Source organism: Gracilinanus agilis, chromosome 2 (genome assembly GCF_016433145.1).
Source record: "Gracilinanus agilis isolate LMUSP501 chromosome 2, AgileGrace, whole genome shotgun sequence".
NCBI lineage: Eukaryota > Metazoa > Chordata > Mammalia > Didelphimorphia > Didelphidae > Gracilinanus > Gracilinanus agilis.
This window is the reverse complement of record NC_058131.1, coordinates 284,577,072-284,598,089: the sequence shown is the minus strand read 5'-3', so window position 1 is coordinate 284,598,089 and position 21,018 is coordinate 284,577,072. Positions and strand designations below refer to the sequence as shown.

The following is a 21,018-nucleotide window of genomic DNA, read 5'->3' as shown; positions in this document are numbered from 1 at the left end:
TAGGTGATAACCATTGGGTAAGGAGGAGGGCAGCAGTGTGCCCTACATTACTTGCAGTTGATGGAATTCAGGTTGGAATAGCTAAGCCCATAGTGAGTACAACCCAGTTGCTGACATGGTCAGGGAGAAGGGAGGGTAGGGTTGGCTAGAGGGCCTAATGACAAATAATCCTAGGAACCATAGGGCAAGTAGACATGGGACTGACAACATTGGCTGAATTCATTTATTCCGAAAGAGAAAAGCAAAAGAAACAGGAGTCGAATCACCCAGGAATTAGAACCCCGACCCCTCTTCCTTCCCCTGCATTGTGCCACCAATAAATAGTTTCCCCATTCCCCAAATAATTATTAGAACATTGCTCCATGTTAAATCTATCCTGCTTCAACTCTTATCATACAGGGTGGTAGTCTGCTCAGGGGTGTCTGCCCTCTGTTGGGCCACCCCTAGAATATACAAAATGTTACACAGATACAGTATGTACACTCAAGGGCTACAAAGCTTGCTCCCTTGCCCAATGGAGCCCCTTGCCCCTTCTGCTACCCTATCCCATTATCCATTGCAAGCCTTGCCCACCCTGATGCCCACCAAAAGTGCTGCCTACTGCCACCTCCCAGCCCCAAGGACCAAGATGAGATACCAACTTGGATGAGGCAGTACCTTCTTGCCCCACACCCACCAAGCACCCCCAGCCACTCCCTGTCCCCAGAGAGGTAAGCCAAGCCCTAGGCCTTCCAAACAAACTGCCTTTATTCAGCCACTTGCTCTCCCGTTTTTGGCTGGAACGAAATAAGACTCAGGCCTAGGAAGGGATAAACAGCCCTGTGGGGTGGGCATCAAGGGGCCCCACACTAACCTGTGCACCCCCCCCCCCACGCCAGATGCCAGGGGTGGAAAAGGGGACCACCATTCCCTTGAGCCCACCTAACTATTCTAGAGTTGGAGGTAGGGTGGGACAAAAGGTCCTGCTGCCCTTAGCTTAGAGCCCAAGTCCACTTCCTCCTATCACCCCACCATTAGATCACCATGATCTTGACCTCATCATTCTCATCGGCTCGGTAGAAGAAGGGGATACAAGGGTTTTCTCCCAAGCCCCCTGCCCGATCCCTGGGGTTCTGGATCTCCCGCAACAACTGCATGATCTGTTGGGTTGTGGGATCATCTGGGCGAGGCTGGTTCAAGGGGGGCTCACTCACAGTGGACACAAGCTCCGTCTCATCAGCCAGGCTCACTTCCCGGAGGCCTGGGAGAGACAGGGTATAAGATACTTTGACAGGCTGTAAATCACCCCCATTGCTATCCTATTCTTAACCCCAAGAGCCTGCTCCTATATTTGATTTCCCATGTTCTACTTACCCTCTTTGTCTGGAGGACTGAGATCCAGGTGGCCTTCAGGGCCAGGGTTGGGGCTGTTCTCCCCAGCAGGCCCTGAAGATGCCTGGGTGACAGCCAGGAACTTGTTGAACCACTCATTTCGCTCACCCACTAGCCGTAACACCAATTCCTGCAGTTCTAGAAGCTTCATCTGGCAAAGGGAGAGGAGACACTTGAGCTCCTGGGCTCTTCCGGGTCTGACTCTGTTCCCTAATCTAGGTATGAGGGTGGAAAAAGAGGGCTGGCTAGGATCCTGAAGTGAGACCTAGCTCTTCTCCTTCTCAAGGAGGCAGAATGTTCTTCAGGCTCTGCTCCTTTCAGTCTGGAGCAGGACCAGAAGAACACTGTACACAGAGACTGATACACTGTGGTAAAATCGAATGTAATGGACTTCTGTACTAGCAGCAATGCAATGACCCAGCACAATCTGGAGGGATTTATGGAAAAGAGCCCTACCCACATTCAGAAGAAGAACTACTGAAGTGGAAACACAGAAGAAAAACAACTGCTTGAACAGATGATGAACCCTTGAACAGGGTTGATGCAGATATGATTTGGGATGTAGATTCTAAACAACCACCCCAGGGCAACTATCAATAATATGGAAATAAGTCTTGATTGATGGCACATGAAGAAACCAGTGGAAATGTGCATTGCATATGAGGGCGGGGGGGGGGGTGGTGGTGAAGGGGAAAATAAAAACATGAATCATGTAACCATGGAAAATTTTTCTAAAAAAATAAAGTATTTAAATTTAAAAAAATCAAGGAGGCAGAAATGCTAACCAACCTTCATCTCTTCTTTGTCTTGGGCCAGGCGACTAATATATTCCTCTTTCTCCCGATGCCTTTCCTTTAGCACGGCTCTCTGGCTCTGGTATAGTGCAATGTATTCACCTAGGGTGGGGATAAGGAGGATGTCCAATTCAGGTGAGACTCTTCATACCCTGGGCTCCCTGACAACAGACCATTTAGCTTGCTCATATCACTCACTCCTGCATACCTGGCCTCCCCCTATACTTGTCTCCCCCATTAGTCATGCTATCTCCTCTCCTACTTCCCCCTACCCTTTCCCACTTCTGTTCCCCATGCCTCTCCTCACCGATGGTGTCTGTTTCTCCAGAGAGCTGGATACACCGATGTTCCAGCTCTTCCATTCGTTCCTGAAGATCCACTTTCTCCTGCATCAGTTCTGTGAATCGGGCCTAGGGCCCCAAAGGAATCAGCTCCTCACTACAGGACCACTGTGCTTATATCCCTCCCTAACTCTCCCCTATGCCTCCATTCCCACATGGGACCTCACCTGAAGCTTCTCCATGGCAGCCTGCAGTGCCTGGTGTACTTCCCTGGGTACACTATCCCCACTCAGCACAGTGGGGGAAGGGCCAGGCTGTTGCTTGGGCCGGGCCACTTCCTGCATCAGACGCCGGCATTTTAGTCTCTGTTCCTTTAGCTGCTGCCATAGCCGACCCCGATCTTCTTCCATATGGGACAAAGCTGAGTTCAGGAATGCCACCTGGGGCCAGAGAGGCAGGAGTGGGGGAGTTGGTGAAAAGAACCAGTTCAGGCAACTTCGAACAAGAAAGGCTTTGGGGGGAGGTAGTGGTAGTAATGGAGCAGGTACCTATTAGGTAGACTGTCACCCAAGGGCCTGGGAACCTTAACTAGAAGTAGCGGGTAGAACAGGTAGAGCTAGTAGAAAGGGAGAAAATCATGCTCACCATGGCCTCCTGACTTTCAAAGTCCTCAGGGATGCTTAATGCTGGTTGAGGAGTTCCCTCCGTTTCTTCTTCAGCCAGCAATTCATCTCCTATTGGGGTTAGCCAGATAGGCAGTATGAAACAGTAGGAAGATCACTGGAAATTAATGCCAAACAGGACTCCAATTCTAGACTTGACATTGAGTGAATGTGTTCCTTGGAGCAAACTGCATCATCTCTTTGGGTTCCTTAGGCTACTTATCTGAATGAGGGGACCAGACAAGTTGATCTCCAAGGCTTTTTTTTAGACTATTGTTCTATCTACAGTTCTAGACAGGGCAGCTGCATTGTTCTGTGGGTAGAGACAGGCCTGGAGACAGGAGGTTCCTGGGTTTAAATTTGGCCTCAGACACTTCCTAGCTGTGTGATCCTGGGCAAGTCATTTAACTTCAGTTGACTAGCCCTTACCTGCTCTTCTGCCTTAGAAGTAATACCTAGTATTGATTCTAAGACAGAAGGGTTTAAAATAAAAACTCATTGTAGGAAATGTCCTTCTACCCTCTCCTAGCAGGATTGTGGGTTCCCCTCACCTTCCCTGGGTTCTGGTATAAGGCTGAGCTGGGCCTGCAGCTGCTGGTTTTCTTGAGTAGCGGCCTCCAGACGCTCCTGTGGAGAAGGAAGAGATGATTTTAGCTTTTGGGTCACTCACCTACTGCCCTTTGAGGGAGGGGCCAAAGGCTCTCACCTGAGTCTGAAGCAGTTCTTGTCGGGCCAAGTCAGCCGCTACCTTCCCCTGTACTTCCTCATGCTGTAGTCGGTCCATGAGTTGGGTCTGCAGTAGGAACTGCTTGTGAAGTTCATCCTTCTCAGTGGCCAGCTGCTGGTAGGCTGCCACATATTGCTGCAGGTGGCCCAAGTACTGATCCCGTTGCTCCTGTAGCCCCTGGGCTTCCTGGGTCTTCAACTCCATCTATGATGGGACACTACTGAGGTCCAGGACCCATTGAGCAGTGGGGGTGAGAGGCCCTGTCCATAGCCCTTTCCAGACTGACCTCCAATCTCTGGCCTTGTCTTGGGTGGAGCCTTCCCAGGGGGTGGTCAGACAAATGCCCAGCTCTTTCTCACTTTTAGAACCAGGGAGGGAGCCATGATGGCTGAACCTGCTTTCTAGAGATTGTCTTTCACTGCTTATTGCCCCCATAGTTTATAAGCCCAACCCTCCCAGGAACTCAAATATCCCTTAACAAAACCTGTACCCTTCTAGCTCAGTGATGGCGAACCTTTTAGAGAGGGAGTGCTGGGCCCTGCCCCCTCCCCCCCCAGACTGAGTGGCCCTATCCCCCACTGAGTGCCGGGTGCACCCTGCCCCACCTTTACCCCACACGGGGAGGAAGCATTCCCATTGGGCTGCTGGGCAAGGGGTGGTGGATGTAAAAAAAATGTCATCAGGCACAGTGGAGAGGGAGGGGAGCAGCTCTGCTTTTCTAGTAACAAACTCAGGTGGGGTTGGGGGTGGAGGAGATGTTGGGGGGTATTTTTGGCACCCATGTCATAGGTTCACCATTACTGCTCTAGCTCCTCTCGTCTATCTTCCAAAGCTTTGCCTCTCCACTCAGCCATACCCTTCATCTCTTTCACCCCAAATATTGGCCTCATTTCCCCCCATATCATTCTGTCTTTGCCCCAAGCTGGAACAAGATTCACTCTGATTAACTCTAACTATACTTTTTTCTGCATAACGGTGCTGGTGTGCCTATGTGTTTGTTTCTCTCTGCCCAGCTAGCCTTGTTCTTTTGACCCCATATAATGTTCCATGTCCAAAAAACTCATTTTCCCCTTCCCTTCCCAAAGGATGCTTCTCAAACACTGGATGGTACAAAGCATTACCGTCTCCTTCAGCTCCCCCAGCTTTTCCTGTAGTTGCCCCAGCTTCTTGGCAAGTTCCTTCTTGACATGCTGCTCTGACTGCAGAGCGCTTGTTACCTCCATGTTCTCATTGGTCTGGAGACACAAAAGGAATAGGAAGTAGTCACTAGTAATCAAGTGCCAAGTGAGCCCACAGAATAGGGGGCGACATATAGTGTATCCTGGGGTCACTGAAGTTGGTGGCAGATTCTGTAGTGAGATTTAGCAACAGGTGGTTTGATAACAAAGAAGGTTCATCAAAGCAAAGTTCCCTGAGGATGAGAGGTAAGAAGAGGAGTTTGTGTATGGCCAGGAGAGTAGACTTAAAGAGTCCAGAAACCTGAGCTTTAGACTTTTTTTTTTTTTTTTTTGCCACTTTTCCCTTCTGGCCTCAGCTTCCTCTATAAAATGGCCAGCTTTGAACTAGTTAGCCAACTAGGACCTCTCCTAGAACTAGTGTTCTTTAATCCTAGGATCTTATCATGGAAGAAGGGAAGGGCAGGAGAAGAAAGAGGAAGAGAGCACATACCAACTTGACAAAGCCATTCTGTAGTTCTGCCAGCTGCTCTTTCAGCTCTCGGTTCTGGGTGAGGGCCCGGCTGATGGTAGTTCGGTCACTCTGCATGCTCTCCAGGATCTGTTCCCGCTCAGCTGCTTGCTCCCCCCAGCGCTCAGCTGCCCGTTCTAGCTCCAGGAGCCGCTCTTCCTGCTCTCGGTTTAGCTGGCTAAGGCCCTCGTTGTCCTGTACCTGGGCTCGGAGCTGCCTTGCCATGCCTTCGAGCTCCTTCCGAAGTTGCTCTGCCTCTTCTTGCAATCTTTGCTCTGCTTCTGAAGGACCAGTTGGAGGCTCTGGGGCTGGAGGCACTGCTAGAAAAGCACATAGGACCCTCCATCAGGCCCCTGGTACTCGGGTCCCACTCCTTGCTGGTTGGGGTTTGGCTGGAATCAGAGAGCCCAGCATCCAACTGTCCCAGCCCTCTGGGCCATCTCAGAAGGAAGGGAAAAGGGCTCAGAGAAAAATCTGAGATAGGCAATAGCCCTTAAAAGGACATAAGAAAAATCCTCTCAAAAGTACTTTAAAACTGTTTTTTTCAAATAAATTTTATATTTATTTCATTTTTTAAAATTTCTCATCTATGTGAAGACAGAGTAATCACTCCCATTTTATAAAGAAACTGAGGCCTAGAGAGAAAGGGCTTGCCCAACATTATATAGTCCACTGGTGGAAAAAGTAGAACTAGAGGTACAACCTGAGTCTTTTGACTCTTGGCTGAGATCCCTAACCAGGTGAAGCCAGAGATTCTGCCAAGTTTGAATCTTTCCACCTGGCAAAGTTATTGATGAGATTTTCTTAAAAGGTCAAATTACGGGGCAGCTGGGTAACTCAGTGGATTGAGAGCCAGGCTTAGAGATGAGAGGTCCTAGGTTCAAATCCAACCTCAGACACTTCCCAGCTGTGTGACCCTGGGCAAGTCACTTGACCCCCATTGCCCATCCTTACCACTCTTCCACCAAGGAGCCAATACACAGAAGTTAAGGGTTAAAAAAAAAAAAGTTCAAATCACAAACAGCTGGTGATAAGGAAGTGGTAACAGAGACACCATCTTCCTCTTCCCAAATGAAAGGTAAAGTCTATGGGATCCTCATCAGGAATACAGAGGGACAGTTGGAGGCTGATTCCAGCCAGGTCCCAAAGTTCTGCTTCCTGAGATGAAAGGGGTCCTTCCTGCACACTGTCCTTTCCAGAACCCTAAAGGAATCTCTACCTGCTGGACACAAAAGAGGGTGGGGGAGCCCAAGGAGAGCACAACATATTGACTGCCACTACTTTCAGTATTTTCTCCTAACAGAATGTCTCACTCAGCCATTGTATCACGTCCCCCACCCTGACACCCTCCCCTGGCTCTCCTAGCCCCAGCCTACCAGATTGGCTCTTCAGTTCAGCCAAGCTGGTCTCTAGCTCCTGCACCTGGTTCACACTGTGTTCCTTCTCCTCCCCCAGAATCCGCACCTGCCCACAGCACAGTAAGGAGAGATGATGAAGGGAGGAATGAAGACATGAAATTTTATTTTCCCCAACCCTCACCTTCCCTCCACTCCCAGGCCATCTCATTCCCCCGAATTTAAGGTTAAGTCTCAACCTGTTCTGAAAGTTGCTGCACTCGCTGTTGCCAGATAGTGCCCTCCTCCTTCAGTTTTTCTGCATACTGGTCCCTCTCAGCCTGAAGTTGCTGCAGTGACTCCAACAGCTGGGAAGAGAAGGAAAATAAGTTGGAGGAGGGTGGCCATGGGCAATACTAATCACTTGGAATTAAACCTCTTTCTTCATCTCTGCCCTGCTTACCTGGCCCACATGGGTCTCCAGTTGCATTCGTTCTTCTAGGGCCTGTTGCAACTGCTGGTTACTATCAGGGGTACCTGATTGACTGGAAAACTAGATGGAGAGGAATCAGAAATGGTCAAGGCCAGGGCCACCCTGAGGAAGGGTCATTGGGGAATCCCCCACTTTATAAACTCTAAGTTAGAGCTGATGAAACAGGGGCAAAGTGACCTGCCCAAGCCACAAAGCTGGTCAGTCAGTGGCAGATTAGAAACCGCATCTAGATAGCAGTTTATGTGAGAGAGACAGAAGTTTTCATGGACTGAAAGCCTGATGAGTCAGCTTTGTGAGAGGGCAACCACAAAAATGCTCATATGATCTTGGGTTGCACTGACAGAAGCAGTGTCCAGAAAGAGGGTGTGCACGACCCATTGTACTTGGCCAACATATGGCATATTATGTCCAGTTCTGGCCACCACATTCTAGGAAGGACACTGATTGACTAGACCAGTGGCTTTTCACTTTCTTTATTGCCCCTAGGCAATCTGCTGAAGTCTCTAGACCCCTTCTCAGAAAAGCATTTTGTCTGTTTTTAACTGTTTGCCTTAAAAACTTCTTTTTCCAATTACATAGAAATAATTTTTGACAATTGTTTTCTGACATTTTGCAGTTCAGATCTCTCTCCTCCTTCCTCCCTGAGGCTGATATAGCTTATACCACATACCACCAGTGCTCTCAGGCAATACATATTTCTATATTTCCCATGTTGTAACTGAAGACACATCACACATACAAAAAAAAAAACACCTCATGAAGGAAATAAAAGTGACAATGGCATGCTTTGATCTGCACTCAGATTCCAACAATTTCTTTTTGATTACGGATAGCGATTTAGAACAATGTTTTTAAATGCATAAAAGGAAACATATGGTGTTATAAAGGAAATCAATTATATAGAAAGTTATCAATTCCAGATTAAGAACTTTTGAAGTAGAGCACATTAAGAGGAGGACCAGAGGATGAGAGGACTGTAAAACATGTCCCAAGAGGCTTTGTCTAAAAGACCTGCCACAAAAAAGAAACTGAGGAGATATGGCGTCTGTCTTTGTTTTGATTTACCTGGTCTGAGAGGGCAGGCCTAGGAGCAGTGAATGAAAGATACTGGGCAGCAGAGTATGGCTCAATATATGCAAACCACTCTTAATAGGGAATAGCTTGGTGGCTCAGTGTATTGAGAGTCATGCAAGAGACAGGTGGTCCTGGGTTCAAATTTGACCTCAGCCACTTCCTAGTTGTATGATCCTGGGCAAGTTCCTTAAACCCCATGGCCTAGCCTTTACTACTTTTCTGCCTTAGAACCAATCACAATATTGATTCTAAAACAGAGAAGATAAGGGTTAAAAAAAATTTTTTTTGAAGCCAACAAATAAGAGTGGTAAAAAATGGAATGGGCTGCCTCAGGAACATGTGAGATTTTTTGGTTTTTTTTAAACCCTTAATCTTTTTCTTAGCAACAACTCTATTTCTCTAGCAAGGGCTAGGCCCATATTGGCAAAGATGTAGCATGTGTGCCCCAGTATGCCAGAGGAGGCTGCTCCATTCCCCATCTCCACCCCTTAGGGACAATTTTCACTCCACCCCTCTGCTCAGTATTCTAATGCAAGCACTTCCTCCCTCTATTATCTGGGGTAATGGTGAGGTGGGCTCACAGGCAGCTTGAAGGTGCAGTTTGGGCATGTGATCTCTAAAAGGTTTGCCAATGATGGCCTAGGGGTTAAATGATTTGTCCAGGGTCACACAGCTAGGAAGTGCCCAAGGCCAAATTTCAACCCAGGTCCTCCCAACTCCAGGCCTGGAGTTCTCTCCACTGTAACACCTAGCTGCCTCTCTCCTCTAGATTCTTCAGCTCAACAGAAATCCTAGGCCCACTACAGAATTTTGAGGCTGGGCAAGCAGGTGATTCCCTGGAACACTCTCCCTAGTTACCTGCTGTAACATCAGCTCCGTCATCTCCAGTTTCTTGTGCAACTCCTCCACTTCCACCTGTGTGGCCGCCTTCTCTGCCACCAGCACCCGGAGCTTCTCTTCCAACTCTGAGTGTTGCTGCTTCAGTTCCTCACTGCTCTTGCTGGGACAGGCACCAGTGTGGGGTAAAAACAAGGGTCAAGAGACAGGGGTGTCAGAGGAACACTGGGTACATCCACTAACATATTTCACAACCTCTCCAAAAACTTATAGCTCAAAGACTATTCATACACTATTTATTCCTTTCACAGATGAGGAAACTCAGACCCACAGAGTAGGGGCAAGGACCCAAGTCACTTATTAAGGTTGTGTGGCTCCTAAGCCCAGAGCTCTTTGAAACACATGGTTTTGTCTCTAATAAGGTTTTAGTTTGCCCTCCCCATGAGAACTAACCTAGTCCACACTGCCTCCCAACTCCTAGCCCACCCAGATGGATTGATATTCCCAAGTTTTTTTCTGTCTGCTCCCCCACCAACCTGTGCTTGTACAGTTCCAGTTTGAGAGCATCCCGCTCTTTTGTTAATTCCTTGTTATGCTGCAAGAAGAGTGAAAGTGGTCAGATAGCAGGAAAGGGCAGAAATTCAGGCAACTGCTTTTTATTCATATTGATAATAAAACTTCATATTGTTTAGTACTTCCTATCTTCTAAAACACTTTCATATTTGTGACCTCATTTGAACCTTATAACAACCCAATGGGGGGTAGTTAAGTGGCTAAGTGGATAGAGATCCAGGCAGTCCTGGGTTCAAATGTGGCCGTAGACATGTCCTAGCTGTGTGACCCTGGGCAAGTCATTTAACCCCATATGCCTTTTCACTCTTTTGCCTTGGAACTATACTTAGTAGAACTAGGAGAGAAGTTAAGGGCTTAAAAACAAATAAATAGATGTTTGGCATGATAATCCAGATAACATCATCTGCCAGCACTAGGAGAGGAAAGGGAAGAGAGGGAAGGGAGATAACTTCAATCATATAACTTAGGAAAACCTGTGTGGAAATTAGTTATTGCATGTAATCAGGGAAAAAAAAATCAAATAAAAAATACTTAAAATTAAATAACTAGATGTTAAAAAAAAAAAGGTAATATTACAATGAGGCAAATGGAGTAAGTTGTAATACCCACTTGATGGATAAAGAGACAGACTCAGAAATTTAGTGAGTTTCCCATGGTCACATAGATATATAATGCCCAAAATGAAACTTGAATCCAAGCCTACTAATTATTAAGTCTAGTGCTTTTTCTAATACACCACCACTTGCATACTTATCCAAGGACCTTGTTCTAATAAGCTACCCAGCATGAACAAGAGACTCACAATACCACTGAAGAGCAGAAATGGCAGTTAATGAGAAGTGAGCTCACCCTATCAGCCTGCTTTTGCTGTGTGGATACAGAGGAAAGTGTCCGTTCCAGCTCCCCAACACGTTGTCGGGAGGACTGTAGGCGGCTGGCCAAATCTTCTGACTCTCCTGAAATGAGATGGGGTTAGGAATAAGATCTTCTTAACTCCAAAGGTGTGGAGTAAGAAAAATACATGAGGCCCAACTAGAGAATGGAAAAGGATGGCAGAATGAAGAATTGTCTAACCAATGTCCCTTTAGGACAGCATTTAGTGGGGACAATAACCTTCTTCTACCTGATTTCTGGCGGGCAGCCTGCTGTGTGTGGGTCAGAGCTGTCTGTAGCTCTGTCTTCTCTGACACAAGAATCCCAATGGTCTGGATATGAACCTTTAGGAAGAAAGGAAGGGTAAGAAGAGAAATTTCTATGGGGTAGCAGGCACTTTGTTGTATCACATCCACTTACCTGCAGCTGTTCCCTCAGGGCTCCCTGCTCCTTGGCAAATTTCTGCTCAAATTCCTTCTTCTCCTGTAGAAGAAAGGAGATCAGTTACCAGTAGTAGAGATGTATTGTCAAAGGAAGCCCTTCTCACAGGGGGCAGATGGCAGGTCTGCCAAGCTTCAATAGGCTCTAAGACACCTGTACACCATGCACAGTCATTTTACCTTCTCCAACTGATCCAGGGCCTCCTGGTTCTGCTGTTTCTGTGGGGAGAGCAAAAACAAGGTGTTGTTCTGCTCAGAAGTGTCTAGTGTGTCCATACTCCCCAAGCCACTGGACAGAGGAGAGAGAAAGATACTGGGGGAAAAAAGAGTTGAAGGGAAGAAAAAGTTCCTAAGGCCTAGAAAGACCTAGACTGAACTCTTCATTTTTCTTAAAAGTCCCTTGTAACTGGATAAACTATTACACCTAGGAGGCCAACATGTGGATAACTGACTATCCATTCTAGAAGTCAATCATAGGAGCCTCTAGAAAAGATATACAAGGTTTTGCCTGCCTCCTGGAATGGGCACTGAAAAAGAATCACAGCATCATAAAATTTTAGCATTGAAAGGGATTTTGGACAGTCTAGTCTGATCTTCCATTTTATTTTTTATTAGGAACTTAATCAACAATAAATGTTTCAACACATAAAAAAGAACAAAAGATGACTGTATACTCCTCATTTTACAGAGAAGAAAACTGAAACTCAGAAGGGTGAAGTGTCTATGTAAGATCACAATGCTGTCATGTAGAGGCCATAGCTAAAGTCAACTTTCAATCTGGCACCCTTTCCACTACAACCTAATATTTTCCAGAGAAAGTGGGAGAAAGGATAGATATAGGAGAAACTAAGGAGCAATTCAGGGGAAAATGGAAGAGAGTAGTAAAAAGAAATAGCCATGCTACATGCTCAATGCCTTGGAAGCCTTATAATTGAGAATTAATCTCCATTCTTTTTGGTACCTTAGCTGAGGCCACCCCCAAATCCAAAGCTCTTTCCTAGTTCCAATAATGGATGAGATCTTGCTCTAAGGTCCCTAGGGAACACTGGAGACTTAAGACCAGGGTAAGAGAGGTTGTGAACAAAGGGCCATGCTGGGATCTTACCAATTCCTCTATCTTGCTACCGAGCTGTTTGTTTGTTAGATTGCTGGAATCCAGGGCTACTGCTAGCTCTTGATACCGACTCTGAGGCGCATGCAGAAAGGAAGAAGAGACAAAGGGAAAATTGGGGTAGAAGTGGAGGAAATAATTATTAGGATGGAGGAATAACTAGGACAGCTTTACTGGGTATAAGACTTTATACCCCATCAAGTCTAAGAATAGGGGTCCAGTCTTTAGCCTAGCCCACCAAATGCCCTAGTCTACTTACCTCCAGGTCCTTCATGTTGGTAGAAGACACTGGGCCCTCCCCATTGATATAGGATGTGGACTAGAAGAAAGAATTTCAATTGGGATTTTTCTCAATCTCAATTTCCCTCATATCTTTCAACTTCCTTTTCTCTTCTATACATATATACATACATACATACATATTCTCTTGCTCTCATTAGCCTGATCCTTTCTCTCTTTTCAATCCATCAACCTATTTTCTTATGGCCCATAACTTCCCTCTCCATCTAATCCTTCTAATTTACTCTCCTTACATTAATACATTCTTAGTTTCAATGTTAAAGCTAGAAGAGAACTTGGAGATCCTCTAGTTCTGAGGTTCTTAGCCTGGGGTCCATAAACTTGTTTTTTTTGGTAATTTATAAAAAATTCTTACCTTACCTTCCAAAGCAGAAGAGTGGTAAGGAATAGTCAATGTAGTTATAGCTAGATGGCTCAGTGAACTGAAAGCCAGGCCTAAAGATGGAAGGTCCTAGGGTTCAAATCTGGTCTCAGACACTTCCTACCTAGCTCTGTGATACTGGGCAAGTCACTTGATTCTAAGAGAGAAGCTAAAGGTTTTTGTGTTTTTTTTTTTTAAGTATTTTGACAGCTCCATTTCAATATAAATGGATTTCCTTTATAATACTATGAATTTTATTTTATTCCCTTAATAACATTATTTTGAGAAGAGGTCCACAGGTTTTACTAGACTGCCAAAGGTAGGGAGGGTACATGACATAGAAAAAAGGTTAAGAACCCCTGGGCTATTCTAACTTTCTATTTATACAAAGGAAGAAACTGAAGACTAGGAAGTGATATTAATTGACCAAGAACTAATAGCAGCTAGCGTTTAAACAGTGTTTTAAGATTTGCAAAGCATTCTACATATGTCTACATAGCTCATTTGATCCTAACAGCAACTCTAAAAGGTAGGGGCTATTATTATCATCCCCATTTTATAGATGAAGAAACTGAGACCGAGAGAGGCTTAACTATAGTCACACAGCTAGTTAAGTGTCTGAGGTCGAATTTGAATTCATGTCTTCCTGACTCCAAGTCCACTGCTCTATGCACTAGCCTCCCTAGCTGTCTGAGAAACACAATTATAAACAGAATTCAATTTCCTTGACTCCTTATACCAGTGATGGGCAAACTACAGCCCGCGGGCCTGTAGATGCAGCCCCATGAAATGTTCTATCTGGACCTTCGACATTATTCCTAATCTGATGAATACAACGAGTAGGATACAATACAATGAAACTTCGAAAGAGTTGCCTTAGAAACAGACTGACAGATGAGCATTTCCTTTCCTTTGGCCCCCTCTTTAAAAAGTTTGCCCATCACCGCCTTATAAAATACAGTATTCTACATCCTAACTACTAATGTATTATTCTCTCTAGTTCTGCCCCAAACTTCCCAGACCACACTATCCTTCCCTACCTGTCCCATATGCCACCCTACCTCAAGCCCCATGCTACCTGGGAAACGAGACCATTGAGTTGTTCTGAGATCTGCCGAAGACTCTCAGTAGAAGACAGAGACCTGGAACACAGATGCACAAAGAAGGTTCAATATAGTAGGTGAAAAAAGAAAGAGCAGAGACAGTAAGATGACTTGGACCCTTAGACCTGTCTCTGGGAGATAGCTGCCCTCGATAAACACTCACTTGTTTTCATCCATAGGACTTGGACCGTTTTCAATGTCACAGTTCTGCTAGGAGGGAAATAAAAAAGGTGGGTCACATAAAACTGGTCTAATTACCACTCAGGGACAGAATGGGTCCTGCTAATTTCAGCATCCCCTCCCTCCTATCCCAAGAGCAGCCAAATGGGATAGTAAGCCACAGACTTGGGCTCCCCCATCTTAAGCCAGAGGGGTAGATCCCTTGACTTTGTGAACCAAGCTACCCAGGGAAAGGGAAGAGGGGAGAACCTCAAAGGAGTACATGTATCAGATAGGTAGGATGCCATCACCAAGCCCAGGGACAGAGTTGAGATGACAAACAGGTGGGATGGTAAGGAGCACAAACCTGAGGCGAGGCCATGCTAGTGGGGCAGGGGGGACTGGTACGGGGGGGATGGGCACTGCCAAAGGGCACGGTGACATCTGCAGGCAGCAGGGCAGGAGCAGCACTGTCTCTGGATGCCTGTTACAGAACAGAGCAAGGGGGTTACAGTGACATGCAGGGAAGGAGGGCACTGGCAGATCTCAGAGTAGAAGTGGGATATGTGGTAAGGGAGGTGGTGAGGGGAAAAAATGAACAGATGCTTTTCAGTCAGGGAATGCCCCTTTTATAGTAATCAAAGAATTGGTTGCACACTCCAGTTCAGAATCTGGAGCTAGTCTTTGCCCATTCTGTCTCCAGGCCCCTCCACAAGGGCAACCATGAGAAGTGCCAGAGTTCAAAGCAAGGGTGGTAAAATCACCTTTACATAGACTTTATTCTCTCTAGAACCCTGAAAAGGCTGCAGTGAAAGGCTCTAACTTATGTAGCAGTCACTGTGCCAGAAAGGGAGGGCGGAATGTTGCCAAAGAAAAGAGATTACTTTCTAAGAAATCGAGTTAGCTTTTAGGAGTGACCCTAGCTGCTTTGAGAACCTTTTCTCTGCTGCTTGCCTGGTGGTGAATGGTAGGGAAGATGAACACATGCAGCCATGCTTGGGAGACCTACTTTCTATATTATCTCCTCACTTCCAAGCTATTTTTTTGGACCCAAGTCTTCTTGGAGAGAAATTATCTAACTAGAAATACTGAGAACAAATAACAATTATCTTACCACTGTCACCCAAACCTGTCATCTCCACAGAAAAGATACTTTCAGTCAAATAGCAACTATAGGAGCAAGAGACCAATGGCTACCCATGACCACCCTCCAGATTCATAGCATCTTGGAGATCTCAGACCTTTCCCCTTGGTGGCAGCAGATCCAGAGTTTTATAACAGATGGAGGCCTGGGGTCCTATGGAATAATGTACAATCCAATCCCCTTGCTTTACTCCTCCCTGGCTCTCTGCCTAACCTTACTCCAATTCAACCTTTGAAAGAGACTCAACTCTAGGTCAAAGCCCAAGCAACTATCCAGAGTTTATGTTAGGATCTGGCTGGGCTCCAAAACCCCATCCCCAGCCCCAATCCCACCCTCACCCATCTCCGCCCCCCCCCCCCCACCTTCTTTGAAGCTGGATGGGAAAAGAGAATGAGATTGGTGTTATCCTAACCAAGCAAGTCCAGACTTGCACAGAAATGAGAATGAAGTAGGAGATATGGGAAATGCATCTCTCTGGGGAAGATTCAGTATGAAGAAGAAAGGAAAAGCACATCTCTGTATGGAAAATGTTAGTGTTACTTTGAATTTCTAAACCCATTTCACTTTCCTGATACATAAGAGTAAGGAGAAGGAAGATGAAGAAATGGGTAAATTGTATCTTCTATCTGCTTATTCACCGTGGTATGTCTGATCACTGTCCCTTGCGTCCAGTTTTGCCTAGCCATTTTCTAGGATTTTTTTGTCATCAAGATTAGCACAGATGGGTGCTAATTTTATAGATGAGGAAAATGAGTCCCAGAAAGGCTAAGTAACCTGTGCCAAAGTACAGAGGAAGGTAGTAACTGGCATACAGGTAGTAATTGGCAACACTAGAACTCAAATTCAGATCCTCTGACTCCAAATCCAGCGCTTTTTTCTACTGCCATACTAAGTTACTGTATATCTGTAAAGGATGGTTGAAAATATGTTGCATATATTTCCATTTTTTTCTCTCCTCTACCCAAAATGCTTTCTCCCACTAAAGAAATTTTACATTTTTATCTAGGACCAACCTGACAATGCTCTTAGAAGCAGAAGGCATGGGAAATGAGAAGGAAACTGCTAAGAGAGAGAGAGAGAGAGTGCAAGGGAAATACAATTTGGGTCATCTGGTATTTTCAAAGTGATTTCACAAAGCCTCTCAAAATCTCAAAGCATGGGCTGTACCTCTCCTGAACATGTCTTATTTGATTTTTATCTCACTCAGTACCTAGCCCCCTATCTTGTGGATGAAAGGTATTTAATACCTTTTGAATGGATGAATCTCCAAAGATATGGGGAGAGAGGTGGTAGGAAAGGAGGCCAAATCTCCAGTCACAGAATAAACCTTAGTAATCAACTAGTCAACTTCTTTCATGATCCATACTAGTAAATTTAGGCCCAGAGAGTAAAGTGTCTTGTTCAAGGTCACATAGTTCCTTAGTGGCAGAGTTGAGTTCAAACACAAGTTTCCTCACTCCTATATATCAGTAGTCTTTCTTCTAATACCATAATGCCTCTTCCCCAAGCAGATAAGCCATATTACCTCTCCCCGCCTGGCCAATTAAGTGTGAGAAGTTTTGAAAAACTGAAATACTAGGTGCTTCTCTCTTCCCCATCTCTTTCCACATGACCATCAGAAACAAGAACTGGTCCCAGTTCAACCTCAACTTCTCAAGTCTGGCAAAGCATCTCTTGGGCATGTTGCCACAGAAAAAAATGCCACTATCACTTCCTGCTGTGGATCACCTGCCAATTGGTTTGGCAAAAGAAATCCAATGTTCAAGAGGTGGGAACTACCACCCATCCATCTTCCAACTTCACCTCCTGGGAATAGGCTGAAACCAGAATTGGCAAACCCTCCATCAATAGTCTGATCTGACTTCATGCCCAATCCCTGAGGAATACTGCCAACCAGTATCCCAAGAACAACTGGTAGTGTTCATCAAAGGCAAGTAGGCAGTTTTCTCAATCCCACTGGGGCATTTAGCTAGAGCTCCACTGCGTTCTGCTGCAATTTGGGCTGCAATCCAACCAATCCAGGAGGCTGTTCTCAGGAATCCCCTGACAACCTAGACTAGGGCAGCCATTTACCCAATCTTCCTCCACTCCTCTGATCACTTTCTTCTGTTACTTTAATTTCCCTCCTCTTCTACAAGCAGCAAGAAGCAGATTGCCTTATTTCCAAGGCTCTCCAGCCCTCTGCCCACTCTTACATTTTCATATTACAGAATATTATCCAGCCTACCCAACAAGACTATTCCCCATGTGTCTCAACAATTTCTTTATGGGAACTTTTTAAAGACAGGAACCTCAAAAAAAGGAAATGGGACTCCCCATGTTTTACATAATTCTCAAGTTGAGTATCCTTCAAAAGTTATTTAAAATACTCCTGGAAGCACTAAAACCATCTCAGACAGATGTTTGTCTAGCTTATCTTTAAAAAAAAAAATCTAGTCTATTTTTACAAGAGCTCTGGAGAGACATTTCCACCTACTATCCTATTTCACTGATAGATATTCTTCTAAAGAAGATAGTCCCCTACTAAGATCTAACCTGAATCCTTCTATTTACAATATAAATCCATTTCTCTTTCTTTATTCCAAGCAAACCACATCCATTAATTACTTAAAAATCCAATACTTCTTCATCCCACCTAAGCTGGACAGGTGGTCTGGAGACAAACACAAATTATCTCTTACAGTGACCAGCAGGACAGAAATTTTTTGGAGAAGATTCTCTTCCTCTATCTTTAACTACAGAATGTATTTTATCTCTTCCTAGATAATAAAGGGGTAGGAGCCAGGGGAAAATACAACCAACCAAATAGGTGAATGGGAAGGCATAATCAGGCCACCATGGGTTAATGACAGCAACAGAAAAAATAAACTAGAGGTCATCCCAAAACCCAAAGAGATCTTGGGGGGCATGCAGAGCTGAGAGAGCAAGCCAGTGAGAGGGGACCTCGGCACTGTCTCACCTTCCGCTTGTCCAATGAGGGTAGCGCTACCCCATTGGAACGGTTAAGGTCGGACACCAGCACCTTCAGAATGTCCTGAATCTACAAGAGGTGAAAAGGGAGAAACAAAAAGGGAGGAAGAGAGAAAAAGAAGTGGCTTAGAGGGAGAAGGCAGAGTTGAGAAGGGTGAAAGGGATGGGTTTGGGGAAATGGGGTGAGGGCCTGAAGATGGCTAGGGAAAGGACCCAATTCACAGACAGGAGATTGAGCCTTTCTAACATCCACTTTTGGCTTTGCCATAGGCAAATATTAATGTAAACCAGAAGAGCTGAAAAGAAAAGCACAGAATCATAAAGTCCTAAAACAATAAGGCTAGAAGAGATGTCTGAAATTACCTAGGTATATCCCTTTTACTTCCTTTAAATTGAAGTTTAGAGGAGTGAAGTGACTTGCACAGGTCATACAGATAGTGAATAGCAGAAATGGGACTAGAAGCTAGATCTCTTGATTTCCAATTTCGAGGTCTTTCTATTATATTACTTCATCCCCACCATGACTTTGCTAGTATCTCTTAGAGGGAAAGGTAGGTGGCTTCATGCCGTTTTCATTTGGAAGGCTTCTTCTGGGGATAGAGAAAAACTACCAGCTGAGGCAGGTCACCAGCTCAAACATCACATCTTTTCTTCTCTCTATCCAAGGGAGTGTTTCTAGGCAAGACTCACATCCTCAGGAGAGTGTCGGCCACCAGATGGAGGAGTCTCAGGGTTATTGCCATCTTTTGTTTTCCTTTTCTTCTTGGCTCCTGCTGGGGCACTGGGGCTGGTCTTCTGTTGATACTCCTTCAACTGCAGGAAGGGTTGGAAATGGTAAGGGTCATGATCCAGGATACCACCTCCCAAGGGGAGTACAAATTATACAATAAGGTGGGCTCAAGAATAAAGCATGTTGTAGTTGGGAGGTCAAATAGGTAGGTCTGGATTCCAACTTTGCCTAAAGGCTCTCTCTAGGTATTGAGGAATGATTCACAGCTCAGATGCTCAATTTCTTTAGTAAGTTATACTTCCATGGTGCTTTAAGGTTTATAAAACATGTTCTCAGAACTAGTTGGTAAAAGAAGGGGAAATAACTTGCCCAGATAATTAAATGTGAAAACCTGGACTCAATCTTAGGTATCCCAACTCCAAATCCTTTGTTACCCCCTCAAAAGTAACTTCTCTTCCAACCTAATAGAATTCCCCCCATTTTAAGTCCTCTCCATTCCCCTGATAGATGAGCATATCTTGACATAGAGAGCAATGAGTAAAGGGGATAATGGTTCTAGTAATTTAGGTAATAAGTGTGTGGAGGGAAAAGTTGAAAAATGAAACCAGGAACATTTCAAAAGAGTTGGAATCTGGGCAGAAATAATACTCTCATTCACTTCTCAAACATGTTTTGAATTCTTTGAGATCTTAAGAATCAAGAACTAGATAAATTTAGGAATTACTGATCATTATAATCCATCATGATCATCAATGTAAAATAGGCTTCTTAATCTGCACAGTGATAGTCACTCCAGGTCTTTGGGCAGCCTCTGAATGTATGTTCCCAAGGGAATCAAGAATTTCCCAAGAGGGAGTAATTTTAAATATCTTGTCCATTTTCCCAGGCCAAGAGGTTATAATGACAACTTGGGAAGGGGGATGGTTACCTAACCACATTCCAAATCCTCCTCATAGGAGTTACTCTAAGAAGAGAGAAACAATTTTCTACCCCCACCAAATAATATCACATATGTAGTCCTTCCACACATACCTTCCCCAACCCTAGCTCCAGTTCCCACCGTCCCTAACTCTGGAACCCCAGGCCTGGATCTGAGGCAAAGGGGAGTCTGATCCTGGGTGAACAGGATTGAAAAGAGGGTTTGGGAAGGGCCCTGAGGGAGGAAATCCAGGAAGGCGTCGGATTCCCATAGGGCGGGCGGGGCAGGCCTAACAGCTGGCTTGCCCAAGCCTTCATCTTGGGGGCCCCTTCTAGGGTGTCGGGATTTTGGGGAGGAATGGGGGAGGGAGGTTCCCGGGGCAGCGAGACAAGGAGGGGGGCATCTCTCTCCGGCACCAGCTGTGTGTGGCAGGAGGGGAGGCCTTTCCGGAGAGGCCAACAGCTGGGCCTGACGTCACGGGCCCGGGCCCGGGCCCGGAGAGAGGGTGTCACGGGCCCAAAGTCACCAAGGGGGCGGCGGGGGAGGGGCGCGGGCCGCCAGGGGTTTGAGGAAGTCCTGGGGGGTTCGAGGCGCGGGGTCTGCGGGGATCAAGAACAGAGACTTGCGGGGTTTGAGATGAGGACCCTGAGGGGATTGGGGAGGGAGACTGGTGAAGGCCCTTCAGGAACCGGCGGGGGAGGCGCGAGGTGGATCAGGAGGGCGATCTGAGGAGATCCGGAAGGGAATCAGTAGGGACCTGAGGGGACCAAGAAGAGACTGGATCCGAGAGGGGGTCTGTCAGGGCCCAAGCGGCGAAGAGGAAAGGGGCGGGGCCGAGACTGCGGGTATAGGGGCTGCTCTGGCAGCGTTTACCTTCTTTTTGGCCGCGGCCAATTTGCTCTGTCGGGTCTCGTCCGCCATCCCGGGCCGGGGAGGGGAAAGGCGGGGGGGGCCACATCACCGTGATCCCGGCAACCACCGCGGCATTCCATCCGGCAGCCACCGCGCCGCGCCCGCTCCTCCCATTGGGAGGGCGAAGGGCGGGGTCGGACGGCCCTGCGCTCCCCTGCGTCTGC

The 21,018-nt window shown here is 46.1% G+C and overlaps 1 protein-coding gene across 1 annotated transcript; it reads right to left on the bottom strand.

Moving 5' to 3' along the window:
• Positions 1 to 209: 209 nt before the first annotated feature.
• GOLGA2 (golgin A2) lies at positions 210 to 20,970 on the bottom strand. Its single transcript, XM_044664039.1, has 26 exons — positions 20,816 to 20,970; positions 18,984 to 19,106; positions 14,547 to 14,663; positions 14,184 to 14,227; positions 13,996 to 14,059; positions 12,516 to 12,575; positions 12,251 to 12,331; positions 11,326 to 11,364; positions 11,126 to 11,188; positions 10,956 to 11,049; positions 10,682 to 10,788; positions 9,796 to 9,854; positions 9,281 to 9,422; positions 7,319 to 7,408; positions 7,116 to 7,223; positions 6,898 to 6,985; positions 5,504 to 5,841; positions 4,957 to 5,070; positions 3,815 to 4,039; positions 3,660 to 3,735; positions 3,092 to 3,180; positions 2,674 to 2,886; positions 2,473 to 2,575; positions 2,161 to 2,267; positions 1,354 to 1,522; positions 210 to 1,240 (listed from the first exon to the last, which is right to left on the bottom strand). The coding sequence occupies exons 1-26, from the start codon at positions 20,861 to 20,863 to the stop codon at positions 1,014 to 1,016; spliced, it is 2,988 nt and encodes a 995-aa protein (XP_044519974.1). The 5' UTR covers positions 20,864 to 20,970; the 3' UTR covers positions 210 to 1,013.
• Between the last annotated feature and the right edge of the window lie 48 nt (positions 20,971 to 21,018).

Coding starts and splice junctions, on each gene's coding strand:
- GOLGA2 (XM_044664039.1), bottom strand. CDS start 20,863: ATGGCGGACGAGACCCGACAGAGCAAATTGGCCGCGGCCAAAAAGAAG. Junction 12,576..13,995: donor TCAATGGTCTCGTTTCCCAG/GTAGCATGGGGC, acceptor TCTTTCTTCTAG/TCCACATCCTATATCAATGG. Junction 4,040..4,956: donor TGGGGGAGCTGAAGGAGACG/GTAATGCTTTGT, acceptor GTCCCATCATAG/ATGGAGTTGAAGACCCAGGA.